The 24,194-nt window shown below is 46.2% G+C and overlaps 2 protein-coding genes across 3 annotated transcripts; both read right to left on the reverse strand.

Annotated features, from left to right (window-relative positions):
• stag2b (STAG2 cohesin complex component b) lies at positions 1–17,613 on the reverse strand. Of its 2 annotated transcripts, none has more exons than XM_056600986.1 (34): positions 17,348–17,613; positions 15,264–15,391; positions 15,075–15,168; positions 14,357–14,500; positions 14,151–14,247; positions 13,815–13,891; positions 13,405–13,609; positions 13,103–13,254; positions 11,967–12,040; positions 11,735–11,858; positions 11,524–11,622; positions 11,307–11,386; positions 10,872–10,979; positions 10,351–10,462; positions 10,127–10,244; positions 9,441–9,544; positions 9,175–9,267; positions 8,986–9,075; positions 8,542–8,745; positions 8,389–8,459; positions 7,816–7,903; positions 7,636–7,716; positions 7,423–7,515; positions 6,126–6,300; positions 5,545–5,684; positions 5,324–5,425; positions 5,058–5,206; positions 4,473–4,601; positions 3,881–4,140; positions 2,447–2,675; positions 1,805–1,912; positions 1,576–1,702; positions 1,213–1,290; positions 1–344 (listed from the first exon to the last, which is right to left on the reverse strand). In XM_056600986.1, exons 2-34 carry the CDS (start codon positions 15,305–15,307, stop codon positions 321–323), a joined length of 3,873 nt encoding a protein of 1,290 aa, XP_056456961.1. In that variant the 5' UTR covers positions 15,308–15,391; positions 17,348–17,613; the 3' UTR covers positions 1–320. The 2 variants fall into 2 exon arrangements, with proteins under 2 accessions (XP_056456961.1, XP_056456962.1); XM_056600987.1 differs by lacking the exon at positions 17,348–17,613 and adding an exon at positions 17,003–17,340.
• A 150-nt stretch (positions 17,614–17,763) lies between these two features.
• xiap (X-linked inhibitor of apoptosis) lies at positions 17,764–24,157 on the reverse strand. Its single transcript, XM_056600989.1, has 8 exons — positions 24,016–24,157; positions 21,037–21,313; positions 20,131–20,719; positions 19,860–19,959; positions 19,634–19,712; positions 19,323–19,359; positions 18,999–19,169; positions 17,764–18,752 (listed from the first exon to the last, which is right to left on the reverse strand). The coding sequence occupies exons 2-8, from the start codon at positions 21,274–21,276 to the stop codon at positions 18,559–18,561; spliced, it is 1,410 nt and encodes a 469-aa protein (XP_056456964.1). The 5' UTR covers positions 21,277–21,313; positions 24,016–24,157; the 3' UTR covers positions 17,764–18,558.
• Positions 24,158–24,194: the final 37 nt, after the last annotated feature.

The following is a 24,194-nucleotide window of genomic DNA, read 5'->3' on the forward strand; positions in this document are numbered from 1 at the left end:
AAACAAAAAAAAAAAAGCCAAAAAAAAAAGGAAAAGGACTAGTATGGATTTTTATTTAGACATGTCTGAGCTCTAATAGGTTTGGTAGTGGCCTGTCACTATGGATTCCGAGCAGGAAGAGCTTACCCAAGGTTATAAAAAGTAAATATTTGAAACAAAGTCCTCTCTGAGCAAGCAACACTGAGCGTGGGGGTCCTTGGTCCACGTGGAGCACAAGCCAGAAATGTTCTCTCTACAGGATACACACTTCAGCTTTCGCATCTAAAACTCTTTAAATACAAAGGCGCCTCCACTCTTCTCCCAGCTTCTTTAATATCTGTTTAAAACATCGACACTCCAAGGACCTGGGGACCGTGTGAGAGAAGACTTCAATTAATCATCAGACGAGAGCAAATAGAGGCACTTGAGAGCAATCAATAGCCCATAACAGTCTTTTAAATGGTGAGAAAGCACCTCTTAATGGCTAATCTGCCAGCTCAATACCGCTTCTGTCGCGGCTGCCGTTGAATACACATTTCTATTTATGGTCAGACTGCAGGTTTTCCATCAACTCGCTTTAAATGTCAATAACTCATCCAAGAGAGGCTGTTGTTTAGCGGTCGGCGTGTCTATGTGAATGAATATAGTGAAATACACGTAATGAATCGGGATGGTTGATCGATTGGCCGGTTGATTACAGTTAAGTTGCTTCCGGGCTGTCACTCGGGGCCATTACTGTCACAGTAATGGCTGCTAAGATTAAAACAGTGAAGGCCTACTAAAGAAGAAAGTGGAACACAAGAGCTTCTTCTGCAGCATCAGAATAAAACTGGAAAGACACAAGACTGAGGCTGCTCTTGGCGACCGCCTCACTCAGAAATTTGGAAAAACCAGCCATGCGTACAAGCAGAAGCTATTTGATTCGGGTTTTGGTGGATTGCCTGTCTAATTTGTTTCAAATGGGCAGCGAATAAATGCAGAGAATATTATTATTTTACCAAACCAACCCGTAGAGCTGAATGCATTAATAGTAATTGGCCGCGAGTGAAGGCAGTCAATTATAAGGCCTGAGACGTGAGAAACTATCGACTCACCCTTCATGTATTTTTTGTGGTGACAGAAGTATTTGAATTTGAACACTGCTCAAAAATAAGCATTCGCTATTGAACGCTAGTTTACCACTTGGTTGTTTGTGCTTGGGGTTGGTGGTGCTCGAAAGAAGCGACTGCTTACCGATTCATCCATGATAGAAGCCGGGTCGAAGTAGTCTGGCTTCAGCTCTGAGCGCTCGCGGCGGTTCTTAGACGGAGGCTACAGGAGAACATGCGGTTAGCACAAGGCTGATCCAATAGTACCAGTCACCGTTAACACCCATCCAACACTTAATGGGGCCTTCCACACACTACCAAACCAGACACTCAACCATTCAAATGGCTAGGAAGCTGCACACTATGGTTCGTCTCGGTTGTGAAATGCTTTTAAATTTCCCAAAAGGGGTTATGAAAATGAAAGAGAAACACTAAATGAAATGAAAACCGGCACCTCATTCCGGAAGCAATTGCACACGACAATTGAGGAGCAGGCCAACCATCTCACCAGATCTATGTCCATAGTATCAAAGTCCATGCCCTCGTTGAGGTCGTCCAGCCGGCCTTCAGAAGACATCATCACGTCCTCCACGATGGGCTCCTCGTCCTCCTCCATGAGCCCGGTACCACGGCGACTGTGGAACACAAACAAACAAACGGCTGTAGCCCCTGATGCCAGCGCAGCGGGCCGGCCCGCCCCCCCCCGGCGTTGCGGTGCGAGCAGCGAGGACTCTTACATAGCGTGCTGCAGGTTGGTCCTGAGCTTGGCGTAATTCATGGCTCTCTCCTGCTGCTGCCGCGCCTCCTCCTGCTGCCTCTGGGCCAGCATCCACGTCACCTGAGAACTGAACACACACACACACACACACACACACAGTTAGTAGTGCCCTGACTGCAGTCAGCACAGAGTCCAACATTAAGGATGGCCTGCTGGCCCGTAGCCAGGGAGAGAAGATGAGGTCCTGTGAGGCCGGAAGTAGCTTCGTCTTCGTCTTTATGGGCCCAGGAGTTGGCGCGGAGCTCGCAGTGTAATCTATTCTTTTTTTTTTTATTATTTATTCGGCCGCTATAACGAATACTAAACAAATAGGACATTACGCATGACCATGGACCGATGCCTTTTGGCAGCGGTCCAGGATCTCTGACCCCACGTACCGATCCGAAAGAAAAACATTATCATTAAAAACGGACCCGTATGCTCGGAGACTGCAGGACCGTTTAATATCACCATAGTAACCTGCGTTTGACAAAGGACTCAAAGGCATTCCGACAAGCTGCCTGGCAGGTACGGAATGGCATTCAGTCATGGATACACTCTGACCAACCACAGGGTCAAGGGGAGGAATGTCCTTTATTTAAATCGGGGGGGGTCTACTCACTTGTAGTCCATGGGGGTTTGGATGTGCTGTGGCGTCTGCTGTGGATGGTGCTGCGGCGTGTGCGGGTGGGGGGTCTGCTGGTCGTGGGGCAGGGGGTACACGCCCATGTAGCTGTCGTCGCGGCCCCTCTTGGGCTCGCGCATGGCGGTGGAGGTGAGGTGGGGCGAGGGCATCATCACCGGCGTCTGCAGGCTCTGCTGCCACACCTCGCTGCTGCTGCTGCTCTCCTCTGGAGGGGTGGAGGGGTGGAGGGGGGGGTGGAGAGAGAGAAACACGGCAAAGGGTTGAGTCCATGGCCACCGGGGAAAGAGACTGGCCGTCTCGAAGCACCTCAATTCATTTCATATGGCATGGCGCTGCACAGATTGGGCATTAAGTTTAGGGTTGGGATGAGACTGGGATGGAAAACACAGCTGCAATGGTTTTGTGGCTACGACATGACACAGAAGTCGTTCATTTAATTACGAAATCCCGTTATCTCAACCGTCGACTAAGTGAATCCCAAAAAGATTGTTGGCAGAGAGCTATGAGCTTGAGGGCCGATGTGTTCAACATTGGGCGCTTTCACTTGATGTGGATTTCGGTAGAAAAGCAATGGACCAATTTTTTATTCCATGAAGTGGTTTCTTGATTACTGAACCATGTATTTCTTTGATCGTTAAACTATAACTGCTCTCATGAGGGGCAAAATGCCCCAGAAAATATAATCCAGGGGAGAACTTGGCCTCAAGCAAGACCGCACACACAGACACAAACAGGCACACACACCTACGCTTCCATGCCAAAAAAGCAACGGCTCCATTAACATTTGGAATTTGAGTTGCACAAAACAAGCATGGCATGTTTCCATTTGTTAAAAAAAAACATTTTACCGAGTCGAATGCACGCACATGTTGACCCGGATGGTAATCTAAACGACCCCGCTCTAAGCGGTAAGACGCAGCTCCATCTTGTGACCCTCCCACCATCTGCTCCGTAATCCCTTCCCCCAGCACAGGGGCTGGCAGAGCCAAACTGGGAGGCGGGGGTGGGGCTCATCTGGGTTAATCCAGGTCTCAGCGCTGCCTTCATAACAGAGCGTTGGGGCAACATTATAGCTCTGTAAACGGGGCTTTTTCCTTTGAGCCGAGCTACTGATGAGGCTGATGGGCGAGATAACGGGATGCGTTGGGTCCCAACCGATAACGGCCGGACCTCACAGCGATAAAGAAGTAAAGAAGCAAAAAAGACAAAACAAAGAACAGATAAAGCCTGAAACTGCCTTAAAACCGAAGCCCACCCCAGAAACAATATGTAGTTCAACTACGATAAACTTAGAAGTCTAAAAATACAGATATATCTTTCTCTTCATGTGGCCTCGGGGGTCCGCCATAGCCTGGAAATACAAAAAAAACGTCTGGAGTGTGATTAATGTCCCCGTTCCATATAGGATACCTTCTGGAAGCTTCCGCTTGGCTGCGGTGGCGGCGGCGGCGGCGGCGGCGGCTGCGGCGACCGCCACACTGGTGGCGGCGGTGGGCTTGGCCTTCTTGGAGCGCACAGAGGAGCCGCGGCTCGAGTAGCCGCTCATCACCGACATGGTGTCGTCGTCGCCTCCCGCCTGCAGGGAGTTGCGGTAGGAGATGAGGGGGAGCCAGCAGTCCTCGCGCTGCAGGGCCATCTGGAACGTCATGAAGCGCTCCAGGTACATGTGGCTGTGGGGGGACGACACGGAACCATCAGTCAGGCGGACAGGGGCCGCTCGTTTTAGCGCCAATTGTGCACGCACACACAGGAAAGCACACACCGCGGATAACAAATCAAACAGCCCACGCACTCAAAGCCAGGTGCACATTTCAATTGAAGAGGAAGAATCAGGACGAGAGAGAGAGAGAGAGCGCTTGAGAGAGAGAGAGAGACACAGCCTTGAACCAAGCACTCGTGCAACACAAAACAGCCGTTGCGGCGGTTGTCACGGACACCTGTTGCGCTGAGGAACGAGAGGGAGACACTTCCCCTGGCAAGCGTCTCAGGCACGCAGACTTACACAGTCCTCTTGTCCTGTCTCATCAGCTTGGAGGAGAACTCGCTGAGGATGTCCAAGAAAGCCAGGTGAAGGGGAGGGTTGCCTTCTCCCTGGGGGCTCGGCTCCTTGAACGCAAACTCTATCCCGTCTCTGAAAAGAAGCACACACACACGCAGGCCAAACCATAAATCCCAGCGCGCCGTCATAATTTACTTTCCGTTCCCCCCCCCCCACCGTTTGATGTCTGATTTCCGTGCGAAACCAATTTTGACTTCTCATAATACACACATCTCAGGGATATAAACAGAGGCGACTTCCGATGCCGGCAAACACCCAACAATTCCATGCTTACAAATGGAAGTGCCAGATTCACAGGGGGCAACCGCCCAGCAGGGCTCCCCGGGCTAAGCCTCTGGAAAGGGCAGGAAATAACACGGCTCATATACACCGTGGAAAAATAGCAACCGAGGGGTCATTTGTCTGCTGTTTTTGACGGCGCCCCGCGGCCAGGACTGTAATTCTAGATATGCGCAGTGCAACAAGAGACGGTTGGGGGGGGGGGGGGGGGGGGGGGGGGGGGGGGGGGTTGAGGAGGTGAGGTCTTACTTGTGCAGCATGGCAATGGCATCCCTGGTCTTGACCTGGTCCAGGCCAAAGGTGAGCGAGAAGCGACGGGCCAGCTCTTTGATGCCGCAAAACGACGAGGAGGAGCGGTCGAAGCCGTGACCCAGCTCCGACAGCATCTCGTTGAAGAGCTGGACGAATGAGGTGTGGAGGTTTAAATTAAGTCAAGCGTTCACACCGGTCCGTCACATTGTCTCGCTTGTTTCTCTGAACGGCGTCCAAAAGGTGCGCTGTCGCGGCGTACTGACCTGCTGTAGACTGAGGATGAGCGTCTTGGCGCACTGGATCTTGTCGATCTGCCGAGTTTTACTCATCGTCTCCTTGATGATGTCGCCGTAGTCGTTGTAATACTGGAGACGAATGGGACAGTCAATGGAACAATCACTCAACCGCCGATTCCGCCCCCCCCCTAAATTGTAACAGTGGTAAATCGTGAGAGCATCTCTGAAGCAAGCCGCCGATGCCCTACCCTCATGTACTGCTTGAAGATGTCCGCGCCCGTCTTCATCTCCACCACGCAGTAGATGATGAGCTTGCAGTAGGCGGCCAGCAGGTTCCTTCTCTTGTGCAGCGCTTCTATCTTTCCTGCCTCGTCGTCCTGCTGCCCATCTATTTGTGTGACCGGAGCACAAACATCAGCCCAACACATGGTCTCCATTACACACATTAAGCTGCTGCGGCCGGGCGGTCTCTTAGAGTAAACGGGCACTCGCTGATTTACAAAGTTGCTGCGGTGACCTCTGCAGCCCCAGGTTAACCAAGCGTTTAGAAAGTGGTATCGGTCAAGGGAAAGTGTAAGTCAAGTGTCCTGACAGTTACTCATCTGTTAAAGACATACAAATAACAATGTGAGGATGTTTAATCTATCGACCATTAAAATATTCATGAACGTTGATTCTTAACATCCATAAAGAAATGTATGTGAACATTGACGCACACAATCTACCAGATACGACTATTTGGGGATTACATTAGACTGAATTAATTAATAGCATTGCCACAGTGATATTACATAGCCAACGGCTAGGAGGTCACAGTGCGAGCCACTACCTGTGCTGTTGGTCTCCTCGTCCTGGTCGATGAAGACGTGGTTGAGGATGAAGGAGAGCAGCTCCACCTGCAGCGAGTCTTCGGGAGAATAGACGAGTGGCTCTAGGTGCTCCCGGCCACCAGACACCATCTGGTGGCTGAAGATGAGCAGCACATCACACAGGATGGTGAAGGCCTGCAGATGGAAAAGGATGGGAGAAAAAAAAGGGAGATGCTTGGCGCCTTGTCGGGGAGAAAACAGCATTGGACATCAGAACACCTGGGAATCGGGCTAAATAAAGAGTGATCCCCCTTTGCTCCAACTTTGAGGGAACAGAACACAGACCGGACTGATCACATTCTAACAGAAGAGCGAGGGCAAAAAAGGAAAAGGGAGGATTGCTCGGAGGCACGGATGAAACACTTAAACAGAGAGGGCTTGTTAATCTCATTGGGACCAGATTACAGCCCGGGGTTTGGTGGTTCTCAACGAAAAGAAGGTGGAATCAACATCAGCCTCAGGGCCTCTATTAATTGACAAGGAAGTTAGGCTATCGAAATCAACTCAGTATCATAACGGAGGCTCTCCTAATAGGTAATTCTGCTGTGATCTTGAACCATTTATACAATTTGTTGCAATGTTTTACAGATTATTCCTTCGGTTCCTTCTAATCAAATAAAACTATATTACATATGGCATTTTTTAAACATAACCGACTTTCATTGAAAAATAACCATAGTTAGGGGCATACCGCCGCTGTTATTTAACGCCTGTATTGTTGTATGTTCCACTGCCAGGCCTCTGTGGCACATAACGCCTAGTCCCTTGCTTTGCAAACCTCAGAGGGTTCAATACGTTTTGGTTGTTGTCGAGCCAACGACTGAGTGGGAGTCAGTACTTTCACTTTAAATAAAACAGAAGGAGATGAGGTAGAGAGCTCCATTGGCAACAACAGGGGAGAAATAAAAAGGTTTAGTTAGCCAACCATAAAAAACAAACGCATGAAAAGAAAGAAATGGCCGGGGAAAAATATTATTGCATTTGTTGGAAATGTATCTGGAGGAGATCATTTTTTTCTGGTAAGAACTCAAAAAAAACAAATAAAATGTTGCAGATTCTCTTGGGGTGTAATAATAATTGGTGGGATGGAGCTACATTCAAGCACCAGACCACATGGTGTTAACTCAACTGTGCGATTAAAAGCTTCTTTGAGGTTTTTTCTCAAACTGCATATTTGTATTAAATAGCAGTTAACTTTAATAGCAACAACTTGTACAACAGCATGAACCATAGAGCCCAATTTAAATGCGGCATTACCTGCTCTTTGACCGCCGTGTTGACGTTGGTGAGATAGCGCTGGCACATCATGCAGAACGCTCTCATCTGCTTCCTAAGGGTGACCATATCCTCCTGAAATCACCAAATACAATCCACGTTTATTAAGATTACACCTCCATACTAATTATTCAGCGTTGAAGACGCTGTGAGCAAACCGACCCGATCAGCTAGCCATAGCAGGGCGGATTGTACCTTTCTGGAGCTGCCTTCGGAGAGCTTGGCCAGGTTCCACAGGATCACATAGTGAGTGCACTGCAGTGACTGGATCACGATCTGCTCACACAACAAACAAGGTGGTGGTCAGATGAAGCGCTAAAGAACACGTATACATCCTGTGATGACTCGGCGTGCCAGCAGGGGCATAGTGCTCACCTGCTCTGGCATGTCGCCGTTCTCGATGCCAGTGTTGAGCAGCTTGAAGTTGCTGGTGAAGAGGTCCCACTGGGAAAGGTCATGTGCACTGAGAGAGCAGGAGAAAAGTAACAGTAAGTGCTGGCTCATTTAAACCACAGGCACGGTCTTGATTCATGGATCTCAGTACAGATGAGAATGAATGGGGCTGGGTTTGAAGAGCGGTAGGAGGAGGTGTCAGGACCCCAGACTGCTACCAATTTGGAGAACTCACTACCGTAAATCTGTCCACTGCAACTTAAAAAATTATTCGTGGCACTTCTCCCGCTTGACTTTCATCTGTTTTTCGATTAATATCGCTCTATGTTAATAAAAGTAATAAAATACCTCCAAAAGAATTGGCAATGCATCACTTTTTGAAACCAAACGATTTGCTACTGCTACTAACTGTAAAACGTAGTGCCTCCATTGTTAAAAAGTTAGCCTGGAGCCCTTGATGCAATTAATGAATCTCAGGCGGGATGTTCGAGTGGGAGTAGAGGGAATGGAGCTCGAGTGTGGTGTATACATAAAAGGGGCGGACGGGTCACATACTTGTGGAAAGCGGTGATCCTCTTCAGAGTGGAGAGAATCTGGTAGGTGTCGTCCTCATCCACCTCCTCACCCTGGGGAAGAGACACTTGACAGTTAACAACATGGTCGCAGCAGTGCCACGCAAACCTGGGGGACACCCAGCGTCCTGCTCACCTCTTGCAGGAAGTCCTCCAGGAGCCGGTTGAACTTGTCCACCTGTTCGTCTAGGAGCTGGGAGCGCGCGATGTCTACCCGGTTGAAGATGGTGAACTCCTCGTTGCAGAGGGCGTGGTAGGTCTTGGAGCAGACCTCCAGGACATCCGTGTCGGTGTGCTTCTCCACGATCTCCCTGACCTGACGCAGCAGAGACTCCAGGTGCTGTAGGGGGGGAGGGGGGCAGACCGGAGAGAGCGTAAAGTAAAAAATGAGAGACGGAGGGAGGGAGGGAGCGAGAGCGAGAGAGAGCAAGACACGTGAGAGAACTTTTAAATGAGCCCGGCAGGTTTGAGCTGCTGGTGTAATGACCTTAGATGACTTTGGTTGAAGAAGAAAAAAAAAGAAAAACACCACAGCAAGTTTGACGTTTTTTTTTTTATTCCCCGATGGGTCTGTTTGTACCTTCTCTAGACGTCCTGTGGTGTAAATCTCAAGGTCGAAGAACTGAGGGAGCTGTAACAGGTTAGTCACCTTCTCCGAATCCATTGCGTACTGCCAAACACAAGCAAACACACATGCATATTAAGTACACCTCTTTAAACAAAACAAAACAAAAAAACCTTGTTGAGTCAGTGCCGAACTGTAACTCACCTTGGCCAGTAGAGGGGGCAACGACACTGCAAAAAGCTCTGTTATTCTGGTTCTATCATCCAGCTGCGTTTTCTTCTCCTTAGCAGTCATGACCTGAGAACAGACAGCTTGTGTGTTCAGCTTGCAGGCTCTTGCCATATGGTGGATAAGTGACACACCCGATAACAGAGTCAATTACTGTTCAATTAGGGCAATTCAACACTGTACACTAGTGGCTCAGCATCGGTTAGGGTCGTGTTTGTTATTGGATAGTGTTGTGGCCGTACCCTCTTCCCGGTGCCTCTGCCAACAGGGGGGTGGCACTCGGCCGCCTGACGAACCGTGCACAGCATGATCTCAATCAGAGCCGTCTCCTGTCTGTCTGTCAGAGCTGCAGGAAAGACGGGAGTAAAGAGAGTTGTACACCTTTTAACAAGATAATGTCAAATACTTTGTTATTGCGCTCAATGTAATATGCATATTCATATTTGGAATACAGCTTTCTAATAAAGCATGAGTCCTTAGCTTAGCTTGTCAGATGCATAACCATAATATTTATTTATTTTCTGAAAATGAACTGTGCAACATAATGGCACTTAACATTGAATTGCATGTCCATTAGCTTTACAGTAGCAGGCAGGGTCAGAGGTTAAGGTTTTGTTTACATTAGCATGCTAGTGTTAGGATGGCAGCTTGGCTGTGATAGGAAAAGGGCTTAATGCAGGCTATGCTGTACAGGCTTTGTGTCGGTGACGGCGTGCAAACTACTGAACCGTGCCGCCCAAAAATGGTCCCCAAACAGACAGCGGTTTTCATTCAAGTGTGACATTAAATAACCTCCACACTTATTTATGTCTCCATCAATGCGTTACGGCTGCATGCCTTTTCATAGTGCCATCATCACTACAAACTCGTGGGGGCCATCCTGATTCGTACACCAGTTTGGCGGCCAATCAGAGTGCTTATGTCGTACCTTCTTCTCCCGGCAGAGGGTCGTCTAGCAGTAGGCTGGTCATACACTCCCAGTCCTTGAGAAGCTCTGCGCCACACTCCCACAGGGAATCCACCAGGTAGGCCGCGTGCTCGTGGAGCTGAAGAGAGACGAGGGAGTCCGTGTTAAGCAGGGACGTTTAGGGGGTCTGCATCATGGTTAACGGGCTGAACCACCGGGGAGGCGTGGTGTGGATGTCGCCGTACCTCGCTCTCGAGGAAGAAGAAGACAGTGGTCTTGATGAGGTTTGCGTTGGGGCTTTGTCTTCCTCTCCTCTTGGGGGCGCCCTCCTCCTCTGGCTCCCGTTGGCTGAAGAGTCTGAAGGAGAGGCAAACACCAAGTCAGTGGGGCCAATCTTGTCTAATAAATACACCCATGTCTTTCTGAATGGGTCCAAAAGGAGCAAACGCAAGATTAATAGCCACGGCGAATATGATTACAGAGTAGTGGCGGTAGCCAGGTCCTTATTCCAGCAGAGACAATTATTAGACGAGCACAATCTCGCCCCGGCATCAGATTTCTCAGGACTGAATTGTAAGGGTCGACAAAAGCGTGGTTTTATAGTGCAACTAAAACATCCAATTCGATCTTCCTGCCCTAACCTGCTTCTCCCCCTTTCCTGACCTCTGCCTCACTCGGTTCAACAAGTGTTGCATTAACAGTCCTCACAAGCTGTGCGAGTCGTGTTTGGGTACAATACAGAAGAGACGGGGTTCGTCACACATACTTTTTGAAGAGGAACTCCCCGGCTGCTATGGCGACCGGTCTGTGAGCAGAGTAGACCAAGTGATAGACGCTCTCGCAGTCCTCCGGGCTCAGCACCTCATCTGTGCTACTGTGGACACAAACAGAACACACATGGGGGATCAGCCAAACCGTGCTTACATTGACACAGAATGGTCCATTGCACAGAACACACGAGCAGGTTCAGCCACACTTGGATTGCAGATATGCTCATTTTTTGTTTGAAGAATTAATATGTCTTTACATTGTATACGCCATTTTTCCCCCTCGTTACCATATACATATTTCAAGAGAAAGAAACATGTGTAAAATGCTGTTTTGGCCAACCAGGTTACTAACGGTCGAATCGGAAGACACGTACTTGCTTGTCGTCGCATGCATACATTTTGGAAGACAATCATGAGTGGCTGCTACTTACTGCAAGACAAGGGTGAGAAGTTTAATAGCTTGTACTGCGACGTCGTACTCCTTGTCGAGGGTCATCGAGACAATGCGGTCCTGTGCGTGTCATAGAAAAAAAATAAAAATCATCCATTTAGCTTGTGCGTCATTGGTTAGTCACTGACTACACGTTTGACTGGGGTGGCATTAAAAGCATTGTGTGAATCAAGTTATAGCCAGCAGGTGGCGCTGACCTTAAAGCGACTGGTGAACAGCTCCAGTCTCGTGTTGAGCTCTCTGTTGTAGTACAGACCCTGCAGTGCGGTCAGGCACTTCAAACGCACCTCTCCTTGCTGAAAAGACAAGGTGCAGGGCGGTTAGGGCCGACCACCTCCGAGTTCATACCAGGAAGTGTTAAAAAGTGAATCTTTTCAAATGTAAATTTAAAACGTAATCCTAACCAACCTTGTCGTGCATGGTCCATCCCACATACTTCAGATAGCTGTCGTTGAGGAAGGCGTCGCTGTATAGTTTCATCCATACCCCGATCTCTTCTATACAGATGGCTCGGATTTCTGCTATAGAATCGCTGTCGACATAAGGCACACACAATGTAATTAGCACGGCGCAATGAAGCGTCAAATTCGATACCGAGAGGTAAGCATGCGTTACAGCGATGACATATGTAAACTCGTACCGATATCGATGAACAAACACTCCTTTGAAGATGGCATTCATCATGTTTTCGATCTCGTCCTGATTTTCCTGGAGCTGGAAAATGAACAACAAAGCACTCGATTGAACACAATAGCAGCCAGCTTTTGTTCAGTCAAATGGTACCAACTGATTGGTGTGAGAGAGAGAGAGAGAGAGAGAGAGAGAGAGAGAGAGAGAGAGAGAGAGAGAGAGAGAGAGAGAGAGAGAGAGAGAGAGAGAGAGAGAGAGAGAGAGAGAGAGAGAGAGAGAGAGAGAGAGAGAGAGAGAGAGAGAGAGAGAGAGAGAGAGAGAGAGAGAGAGAGAGAGAGAGAGAGAGAGGGAAAGAGAGAGAGTGGGGGGGAAAGAGAGCGAGAGTGAAGCTGAAAGGCATAGTTAGCATAACGAGGCAGCGTGTGACGGCCAACTATGCCACCCTGCCGTTGTGTGGCAGCAGAGTGTGCGCTAGCAGATGGATGCCCAGTGGGACCTGCTGTTGCATAACTGAATAAACTGCCAAAGCTTGGGGTATTACAGCCGGCACCAGCACCACTGTGACACTACAGTACCTACAGTACCGTTAAACTGAGAGGCGGGCGAGCGCAGTCCACATCCATGCTGGACCCGATCTCACAACCCAATAAAAAGCCATTTGGTCTTGAGATGTGTTGATGCACTAGGGGGTCTGTATATATTTCATTTCATTACTTTACACTTTAACACAATGACCTGCCCAAGGGTGTAGCCTTAGTAATGTGTCTTGAAGAATTGGACCCATTGCACTAAAAGGCAATAGGTCGGTAAAGATGAGTTTTATAAAACTAGACTGGTTTTCCTAGACATCGATGTGGCACCGTTTAACTGCATGAGAAAAGATAAATCCTGACCCCACTTATCAAGACAATTCTTTCCCTGACATGGTCACAACATATTGTATATGGGACAAATAAGTGCCATTCAACTAATTTCCATATATTTTTTGATACATGACAAGTATAGTAATTGCTAGATGTAATGAACCAAAAGGAGGTAAAAGTCAGTCTGACCCTTCCAATTAGTTGCATAGTTCTTCCACCATCCCGTTAAGTGTTTACAAAGCAGCACCATTTGAAGCCAAACGTCAAATCTTTCTTTGGTTACCTCCTTGCGTTTCTGTAGGAGCAGCTCCAGGCGATCGTTGGCCCTCTTGGCCACGATCTTGTTCCTCTCGGACTCGTACTGGCGCTGGGTGTTGTCCATGTTGATGCTTAGGTTCAGCGCTACATTCACCAGAGCCGTCATCAGCTTCATGGCTAGACAGAAGACACGACCGCGGTACAGTTAGAGCTAATGGTGAAACATCGCTAATTTATCTCGTTCGGTTTAGTGGTGCAGCATGTTTACAATCGGTCAGGAGGTTACTACACCATCCACATAAACAGCAGATGGTGGCTCTTCATTACCTGCCAGTGTGGAGGTGTGTCTGAACGCGCGGACTTGGGAGTCAGACAGTCCGGTGAGGAGGGAGATGACAGTGTCCATCATGTACTCATCGTAGATGATGCTGTATTGACACTGGCGCACCAACACAGCAATGAACTCGCAGAAGCTGGTTTTAAACCTTTTCCACTGTGGCCCTGCTATAGTCAGAGGGTAATCCCCACTGTCCTATAAAACACACACAACAGGAGATGGCATGTTTATACAAGGACATTTTAACTAATTTGCTATACACATGTCTATTCAATCAGACAGTTAAATGTCTCAAAAATATCATTGACTTGTTCCTGCAACGATGTCAACAAATCATTTCTTTGTTGCACTTCATAAATTCACAACTTCAAAGGGAGTTAAACATCCCACAGATAGATACCTCGTCAAATTCCTCCGTCATTCGTCTGATGATTTCAGAGTTCTGCATGTTCCTGAACATCTCCCCACTGACCACACCTGGAAAGAGGGAGAAACAACGTTGGACAGGGTCACTCCTCCATGTGGTCACAGACACTTCTGTTGAACGACTTTTTCTTTGCGTTATCTCTCACACACACACACAGACACAGACACAGACACAGACACAGACACAGACACAGACACTCACACTCACACTCACACTCACACTCACACTCACACTCACACACACACACACACACACACACACACACACACACACACACACACACACACACACACACACACACACACACACCTTTACATCCCGAGCACTGTATGAAGAAATTGATGAGGTCCAGGAGGGCAACGTCCCGGTCTGTTTTATACGACTCGATCCAGTCATCAACAACCGACTGTAGGAAAATAACATTAAACATGTTGTCGAAACACCAATAGCCTCTCTTAAAAAAGGGAACCAGGATTCTTACTGGTAGAAGAGATTCAAAGAACAACAGATCGTACCTGCATCGCACTCCTGCCCAGTTTGACCACCTCGAACAGCATCATGTTCTCCATGCCGTTCTCCTGATGGTGGCCATTGAGCCTCCCCGTTCCCTTGGCTCCTTTCCCCTTCTCCCCTGCTGGCTTCTTCCCCTTCTTCCCTCCCTGGGGAGGGACAGGAGAAACATTAGACGGTTCATTAGGATAGGCCTTTAGTGAGGTTTGAACTCCTGTTGATTCTGGAGAAAAAGGTACCCGATGACGAAGAATTATTTTACAAGGGTTTTATAAAATAATGTTCTCAGTGATTTTTGAATCTATGACACTTTGTGTTGTCGTAAGAATATCCTCTCAAGCTCGGTTATTTTCACATGCCATGACCACGTCAACACGTGTTAGGGACTAGTTCAACACAAAATTAGAGCAAGTTAAAGTGACGTATCCTGCTGTTTTAGAAAACTATTCACGGAAATTAAAAAAACCTTCATTATAAAATCATCATTAGTACAAAATTTAAGTTGGACTTCACACACACTTGTGTGCCAGGTGAAATTTTAATAATACATTATTGGAAAGTTATGCCGCCTCGTTAGACACCTTATTTGTAGGGTGGAAATGGGTTAAGCTTACTGGCTGCTGTTCATATCAACCTCTTCACACATTTTAAGGAAACACTGTGGAAGCTAAGTCTTTCACGTGAAGCCCAGGGGCAGAGTGAGAGTCAGGTAGTAGTACATACCTTTCCTTTGGCTGCAAGTGAGACTGTGACTGCAGTTCTTCCATCTGGCTCCTCTGAGAAGTCTGTGTCTGAGGAGAAACGGGTGTCTGTGTCCCTATTGACAGGGAGCAAGATCAAAAGACGTGTTTAGGTCAACCCAGACTTCATTGTTAACGAAATGCGCGTAGGGTCAAAAGGTTGCCCACTTACTGAGGGAAGGGGAAGTCTGACGGTAATTCTGGTGCCGCTATCATTTCTGTAACATCTTCTGGACAACTGCAACTTATGACTGGCAGGAGACCCTCATAAAATTAAGGCCAGAAGTGGTTGCATGTGACCTGAAACAGAAAAGCAATCCATTTAGAAAAATTGACGTTCACATGGTAGTTTTGAATAGATTAAAAATAAATAAAAAGAGGAACACATGATATGTTACAATTGTTTATCTGGATGTAAAGACAAACGTGATAGATGATAATATGGCCATGATCCACTAGGAGAAAAAAACGTTCACATGGTAACAGGGGGCGGGCACGAATGGGCCTGTCAAGTAAGGCTTCACTCCTATTGGTTCCCTCTCATTCTGATCCCCCCCTAGTTTACGACAAGCATAGCAGCCAGTGCAAAGGTTCTTCCTCATGGCCAAATATGGCAATGGCCTATCCGCCCTACACAAATCTGAACCAATCAAAGCAAGGCATCAACATCAACAAGAAACAGTTGGATTTAGACGACTGAATGCACTGCTCTATATGCGATTCATATAGATATTTAGGTCAATCAAGATACAAAGCTAAACGATGTCATTGCTCATATCCACATATTAAACAACATATAAATGATCGACACATTGTTAATGATCTAATCGCCAACATTTATATATTAAATGAAAGCACTCGACGGATAACAGATTAGCAGAAAAGGAAAACAAACTCCTCCCATTTGAGAAATTGTTCTGTTCTGGGTGTGCCTTTCTGTAGTGTTCAAATGACATAGAAAGTAAGTCATTCAAAATTAACCGATACACGCGGTGTACTTTAGATAAGGTATAGGCATGTCCTCACCGTTTACTACTTCTAAATATATATCGCACAGCTTTCCCATGTTCTGCGACGCCACCATATTAACCGACCCAGATAGAAAATGTGTCCCCATGCAATACGACACATGTCAAGAACAGTAGCATGCTTAAATCTACACTTTAAATCCAACGTTTCTTTGAGTATCGGTCGCCCTTCTACCGATTAGGTAGGCTTGTTGACTGTCAAGTTTGAGCAAATCGAAGGGTGGCGAGTAAAAAAAAAAAAAAGTGGCGCCAAATCACAGAGCTATAAACTTCCCACCCGATATGAGCAACTAGATCCCTCGGGAAAACCCTCACATGGTCACTAGAGCCGCGATTTGGCGTGGAGAGCAGATGCCACAACTTCCCGGTCTGTTCCATCCAACAACACCGATAAGGCGAGCCTTTTCCACGGCGCCTGTCAAAATTGACACCGGTGCATCGGTAGTGCTACCGCTAAGTGGCTAGTAGGTAACCAGGCGACTAGTCCTGTTTGCCTCTTAGCCTCGCTCAAAATACAACACAAGTGTCTACTTACCAAAGCGCACATATCCACTACGTTATATCCATCTCATATACTTCATTTTCAAACCACCACATACGTGTCGATACGACCGAGCTACCGCGAATGGGGTCGGCGTTCGCCCACTATAATAACAAAACAACGCATTATGTGCTGCACTAACGGAAGCTAACGAGCTAGCCGCGGAATATTCTTATATTGTCCCCGGGAACCACATTGGGTGTCCACTCTTTGGCTTTTCCGACCACGGGGATTATATGAAATACTACAAATAGCCGTTTCGTATCAGCAGGACGTCGTTTTTTATGTTAAAACAACTCACACTAGCCTACTACCATGTCCACCAGCTAGCATTAGCGTTACCTAAAAAAACATCCCGTCCTTGCGTCCTCCATCTTGCCTCGGGAGTTCAGTCATGGATTGCATAAGCAACAAACACTTTGTTTACATGTATATATCGAAAGTGCGGCCGAGTCGGTTGAATTCACCATACTTGTATTTTTTTGTAGCAGATAACTAATTAAACACACATACGCGAAATATAGTTTGTGAGCCCAGGAAGCCGAGCGCTAGCTTGTGTGTGCGTCGCTGGCTAGCATCAAGCGGCTCGGCTGGCTAATCTGATGCTAGCCATGCTAGCGAGCTAACTAGCGATATACCATTCAACTAACTTCCAGATTGCGCTCCGCCATTTTACAGCTAACTTACCTTGTTGTGAATCTTTATTCCCCAAGAATATAAACTTTATATATTCTCAAAAAGGACCCCTTCGCAATTCCGAATTGCAAATCAGGAAAAGAGTTTGAAAGTCGCGGTCAGAGGCGGTTTCGGACGTTCTCTCGCCAGCTTGCTCCGTAGTTCGGTTTGTTGTTTCGACGACCCGGGGGTAAGAATCCTGGTGCAGAGCTACCACCTAGCGGCCACAACAAGTAAGTCCTGGAAACGCGAGGGAAGAAGGCTACAGATCACCCGACATCTAGTGGACTACAGTGAATTGCAACAAAGACATCTCAAAACCATGCACACTATCCAAACAAATCAAATGACGCTTTTGTATCCCAATGTTTAACAACATAAACAAAAAATATAGCTACACCAGATTTAAGAATAAATTAATAAAGCAAAGAAATGATAGTGTAGCACATTGTGAACTGTCTGAGTGAACCAAATTCCTCATTTGAGAAAATCCACATATTAATTGATAATAGGGCTATATTTGGCCGAGGTATAGTATATGGTTGGCCCCTCTACAGTAAATCAGCACATTTAGAGTAACGGTTAAATCCCTACCTTGCAATCAAAGAAATTCTAAATGTTTAAGATTGTTAACAATTCATTATTAAAGTTTTAAACATATTAAAGTACATTTAAATGAAGGTAGGTATGTAGGCAAGGGTGTACATTAAAAATGTGAAATTGTGGTTCATAAAACGTTCAGATTCCAAGAATTTACACAGTTTAGACCAGATGATTCATTGAATTGTTTAATTTGAAATCCAGTTGTATGATGGGATTTACCTGATTACATATACAAAACAAAGCCTTTATTAATTTAGTACAAACCAAATTATCTTTGCTTTAACATATTTAAATCTACCAATATGGACAGATTAAAAAAAATAAACCCAGTGGAAGGCACATCAGGCAAAAACATAAGGATAGTGTCTTAATCTGAATTATTGTGTAAATTTACCAATCTGCTAGTCTGTACATTATATAAAATAGAACAGAAGATTTTCATTATGAAAATATACTCAGCTAAGAAGCACAGAACCCCTTACACACACACACACATAAAATATGATTATATCTTTATATACACATAATTTTCAAGAATATATGTCAGAAAATATAACGTTAAGGAGCAGCATAAACATGGAGAGAGTCGGAGAGAAAGAGAAAACTGTTGCCAGGACTGGTTAGGCGATGTAGGTCTTGACCTTCTGAGTGATGGAGGCACAGCAGATTGGACACTTGCCGAGTGACTGGGAGCACTCACTGCAGGACACCAGATGACCACAAGGGATGAAAACCATGCAGATGTCTCGGTCCATACAAATCTTACACTGCTTCTCCCTCTGAAGCCGATGGAGTATGTCACTGGGGTCCTCTTCTGTTAAAAATAAATTAATAAAATCAACAAAATCCTTATTCAATCACTTTCAATCTGCTTTCATTCTCTTGGGATAAATCGGATACATATTTGTGAAATCAAACCAGAGCATAGATGCTATATTATAGTCACACATTATTGGTCTTCTTCGTGATAACAAAGAAGGTAATTGCCAGTTCATTTTGAATTCTTCTTTGTTTACACATCGGACCTTGGACCGCTGGTCACACCCTTGAAAACACACACCTTCGGACGTGGAACGAGTCGCGGGGTTGTTGAGACAATCTTGGATAAGTGCTTCCACGCTGGGGTAATCCGATCCCGTCCTGCAGAGTTTATCACGAATCGTCCTCTCCACGGTTACAGGATCCAAACCTATGGCCAAAGCTGCTGCGGCCATCTCCGATTTGAGAACATCTGGGGGGGGGGTTGATGATGAGTAAAGGGATGCTCTTCACTTCAACCCCACTTACAAATGCACCCGAGTGCCAAAGCCAACCCCAAAAGCTTTCATGGCAAAGATAACATTGCAAATGTATAAATAACATCTCAGTGAATCAGACGCGTTACCATTCTGTTGTCTTGAAAAGCCATTCTGCGATGAAGCCTGGAAATTGGATGCAAACAAATAGGATGTTGCCACATCATTTTAAAGATCAAATAGTATTGTTGAACAGATGCCATGCCAGATGATGATGTACAGAGAACCTGTCAAATCATTCTAGATGACTGCAATTAATAGGTTACAAAAACGAGAAACCAGATTAAAAAGCTCTAGGTATCCGGCCCACACACACGAAACAGATCCCTTATAGTTTTGACTTAAGGGTGGCCGTTCTTTGAATGCATGAGTGTTTTAAGCTCAAGAGCCAACTACTTACAGCTCCATTCCGTCGCGGCTCCTGTAGCTGCACTTGATTGACAAAATCCTGTCCCTTTTCTGACAGCAAGAAAAGGCATCTGGAAGTGAAAAAAAAAAGCTATTAAAGATTTAAGAATATGACAAAAGGATCTACGGCTTAGTGGAAAGTGGACTTTGATGTTGATGCGGGTGTATAATATCTATATATATATATACATAAATATATGTAATTATTTATTTATTACCCAGGGTAGTGTTTTGCGTGTTCCATCCAGGGTTCTTCATCAGGTAGCCAGTTTTTGACCCCTCCCCCACATTGGAAACAGACAACCCGGTCTCCACCTCCTAAAACAATGCACATTAATTACTTCTAACTTTGTCCTATGTTTCAGCCGCATTCAAATACATGTTAACACAGACTAACACTTAATTAATCGATCAGCAGTTTATGCGTGTTATTGCAGTACCAAATATTGCGCTAGTTACTATTTGGAATGCCCCTTTCAGAATATGTACCTGTGCTGTAGAAGCCAGCTGTGGCTAGCATCCTAGAGTCGATCGGATGCTGGATCCCTGCATAGCTCTCCAGTCTCTCCTCAAAGCTTCCCATTGGCTTACTGGGGCTAAGCAGTGGTATAACACCACTCCCCCTTAGCGCCACCCTTTCCTCCTCCTCCTCCTCCTCTTCCTCGGCGGTGGCTCCTCCCTGGGACGGCACGTTGCCCACGTCGTGACCGAGGATGAAGAAACAGTTGGCAAAGTGTTTGGAGTGCTCCCCCCAGGCGGTGTCCCCGGCCTCCCAGCCCCCCATCATGCCCGCGCAGCAGAAGCACTGCACCCGGTCTCTCTCCCCCAGGTAGAAGAGGCCTGCCTGGGCAAGCGCCCTGGGCCTCACGGGGGCGCTGGAGGGCCACGGTTGGAACGTCTGCAGGCGAGCGTCCTCGCTGCACATGTGGGGGACCATAGGATAGGTGGTCTCGTCGACCACCTCTCCCGTCCTCAGGCGGTACTGCAGGTCTTCCTCCTCCTCGCTGTAGGGGACGCCGTTGTTGGGCAGGCCGTTTGCTCGGTGGGCGCATCTGAGGAACTGGCACGAGGGAGAAACCTTAAGGAAAAGAACAGAAACATGAGAGGGCTATTCAGTAAGAAAGAACATGAGATGGCTCTTTATCATATTAAACAACCAGACATGATGACCCCATTTATTTTGTCATTGAAACATCAAAATAAAATAAACTCAGATATCAACTATACTATACAAGCGAAAAATACTTCAGTATCGGCCAGAAATGGCCGATACTGAAGTATTTTTCGCCATCTACCAATTTATTAAGTTCATAAAGATGAATACGTTTTTCGTTCGATTACGATTATTATTGCTCCTAACCTTTGAGTCAGCCAACCCCAAACCCTGTGCATTACCTCTTTGTGTCTTTCTACCGGCTGGTCCCCTGTGCACCAGTTCTCCACCGTCTTCCTACAGCTGAAGCATTGGACACGGTCGGCAGAGCCTGTGTAGTAGAACCCGGCCCGGGCCAGCTTGAGCGCAGACACCTGCTTGGCCCACTCTGAGGCCAGAAACGAGTCTTCGCGTTTCTTGATGTGGGACCAGTCCATGTAGCCGTCCGTCTCCAGGTCTCTGTTTTGTGCAAGCTGGGCCATTTCTGGCTACTGAGATGATGACTGAGACAGTAGGTATCTGAATAGAGAATTGAGAAAAGTCAAGGTACTTTTGATTATCAGGACTAGAAAGTACCGTCTGCATTGGTTCCTTTATTTAAAATGTGTTTAGGGTTAACCCCAACCCTAACCACATCCAGCAACGGCGCCCTCTCGATTGTGACATTGTCATTATGTCTTTGGTGAAATATTGACAATAAAGTAGTGTCCTGCTACAGAAGAATAACAAACACATGCTATCCTACTGTAGTTGGCGCTCAGGATTGGCTTAATACAAAATGAAGGAAGCGTAAATAGAGACAGAAACACAAGTGACAAGTAATTCTCTGAATTAAAGTTGCAATACGCAACAGTTTAAAGCTACCTAGACATAACTTTGGTCAACGCTGATTGACAGTGATTACAATAATGTCATCACGAATCCAATCTCATAACTGCAAATAAATAATGCTGACCAGCCCACCTTTCTTTCTTTAGAAGAAAGGAACTATCACCACTCCAAAATCCCTAACACTCAGCTGAGCTATGCTAGTTTGCGTCATGCCGTGGCACAGACAGGACAGTGGACACAACAAAGAGTTCCTTTAAATGTTTGGGTCTCCCGGCTACTAAGTGGGAGGGGCTCAATCACACACCGCATCTCTTTCGCAAGAACATTATCACAAAATTCAGTAATTGTTTTTCTGAATAAATTGGATTATTTCTCATATCTGTTTAAGACATTGGGTGACACTTGTGTATTTAAGTCATATAGATGGTTTAGTTATAAATATTTACAATTTGCACAGGCAGTTCAGGACTCTGAGGTTGTTCGAATGGAAAGCTCATTCGGACATAAAACAAAACATAATTTAAATCACAAAACCAAATGGGCCTCGTACATTAAATAATATAACACTGCTCGAGGGTCAGTTTGATGAGCAGCAGCCAAGTGCTCCATGAGAGCCTGTCTTTTGTTTATTTTATGTTTAATATCATGTGTGCAAATGTACTGAGAATTGTACCAGGGGTGCAAATAACATCACCCTTCTTATTGTACAATGAAAACTTCTTTCTGAATTCTTAAACAATATTTTTGTTGATTCCGAAAACCATTGGCTTAGAAGGACTATATCTTTTAGTAGCCTGGCCCTGGACTGAAGACCACCCTGATCACGCAGGCTACATTTTGTTTCGCACGCATCATGCTGGACCTCCGGCCGCCGACATCGATTTCCAAAAAGGACAATGTAATCGTTGGAGATAACGCGTTGTTGTTGATGACGTGTCGGGCGAATCAGGGTCTACGTCCTAGTTGTTGTTGTATAATACAGGCCTCCGCTCGGCAAACACTGGCGTCTCCCGGAGTAAACACAGCCATAAATAAAGTTATTAAAGAAATAAGCTAAACATAAACTATTAAACAAGAACAACATAACTATGCACTGGCAGAGTTTCGGCCATTCTTTCGATGGGAATGTTAGGCTGAATCAATGGCTGAAGGAGTTGGACCTCCCACCGATTTAAATCGAAGTGGGAGGCTAGAGGTCGAGCGACCCTGCGGAATGGCGAAACCGATTGGGAGGTCACGTGATCAGGATAGTCTCCAGGCTTCATATGAGGAGGACTGTCTAACCACAGGCTGGTGTCTGTCGCGGAGGAACCGAGTCACACGAGTCACATGTATGGGTCGAATCCATGTGCAGGGCGGGTTCGCGCTTGATTAGAGGAGGGTTGGTATGATTGGGCACGCAAAAACATGGCACGCAAAGGGCATGCAAAACTGGTGAATCATAATCGTAAAGAAATCCAAGATTTAAGGAGCTCGCTATACCACCTGCGCGCCAGCATCAATAACTTCAGCACTTCATAAGATTAGGAAATTACATGTTGACGAGACACCTCCCAACTATTGCTGTCGGACGTATTTGCACAATTAGTCAGTCTCAAGTACACGGGGCGGGCCGTACTCACGTTACATTCTTTTATAGGGAGTAACTTGACTCATTTAACGTTATGATGCCGGATACGCAAGGTGGGGACCTTGAATTGCACTTATTAATCTGTGGACTATGAACATGCACTCTGCCCAACCGTTTCAAAGTAAAACTCAAGATACATTGAGATCTAGTAGGCTATGCAGTTAACAATGCAAAACTATTATTTTCTTTTAGAATTGATTTTCTAGTTATTCATGGTAACGTTAGTACCATGATGTAGAAGATGTTCAATTGAGATTTAGGGATCTTGATCAGTGTCTACATTTTTACTAACGTTAGTTGATCAAGTTTTTCTTTATCCACCTAAAGCGATCTAGTTCTGGACAGATCGGAAGATGTTTCATAATACATCACTGGACAGTGTGAGAGTATGACCGGTGTAACACCGGCCACCCTATTCTAGAAAAGCTCACCGTTGAGCTAAACAATGGTACAATAGCAAACCGCAATGTGCTACTTAAGGCCATCAAACCGTATCCATGAAAACGGATGTTTGGACGGGAGGACATTTCAATTACTCATAACTACTAAAATAGACTAGCACAGTATTTAAATGTTACAAGAAATACTTCTTGCTACTCATAATCTCGTACAGTCATAGCGAAACCATAGCGCAGCTATGGCGGAAATGCCCTACTACTGCCATACTACGCTGCTGATCAGCAGAGCTAGTGAGCTAGCCCCCACTAGCTCCCTTACGGCTTGTCTAATGCTTCTTCCTTTTTTTAAGTCGCGCACCTACCTTCAAATTTCCAGGAAGCCAGCTGCGGACCCTATGTTCAACCAAATGTTTGAAAAGAGACTACATGAACAGCCCAGTCGAACTATGTAGGTTACGCAACGCACGCCCCAGCTGACCGCAACGTCACGTTGGACGACATTCAACAGCCCTGGGAGATATATCTGCTGTTCTAGATATGA

This window comes from Gadus chalcogrammus, chromosome 10 (assembly GCF_026213295.1).
Source record: "Gadus chalcogrammus isolate NIFS_2021 chromosome 10, NIFS_Gcha_1.0, whole genome shotgun sequence".
NCBI lineage: Eukaryota > Metazoa > Chordata > Actinopteri > Gadiformes > Gadidae > Gadus > Gadus chalcogrammus.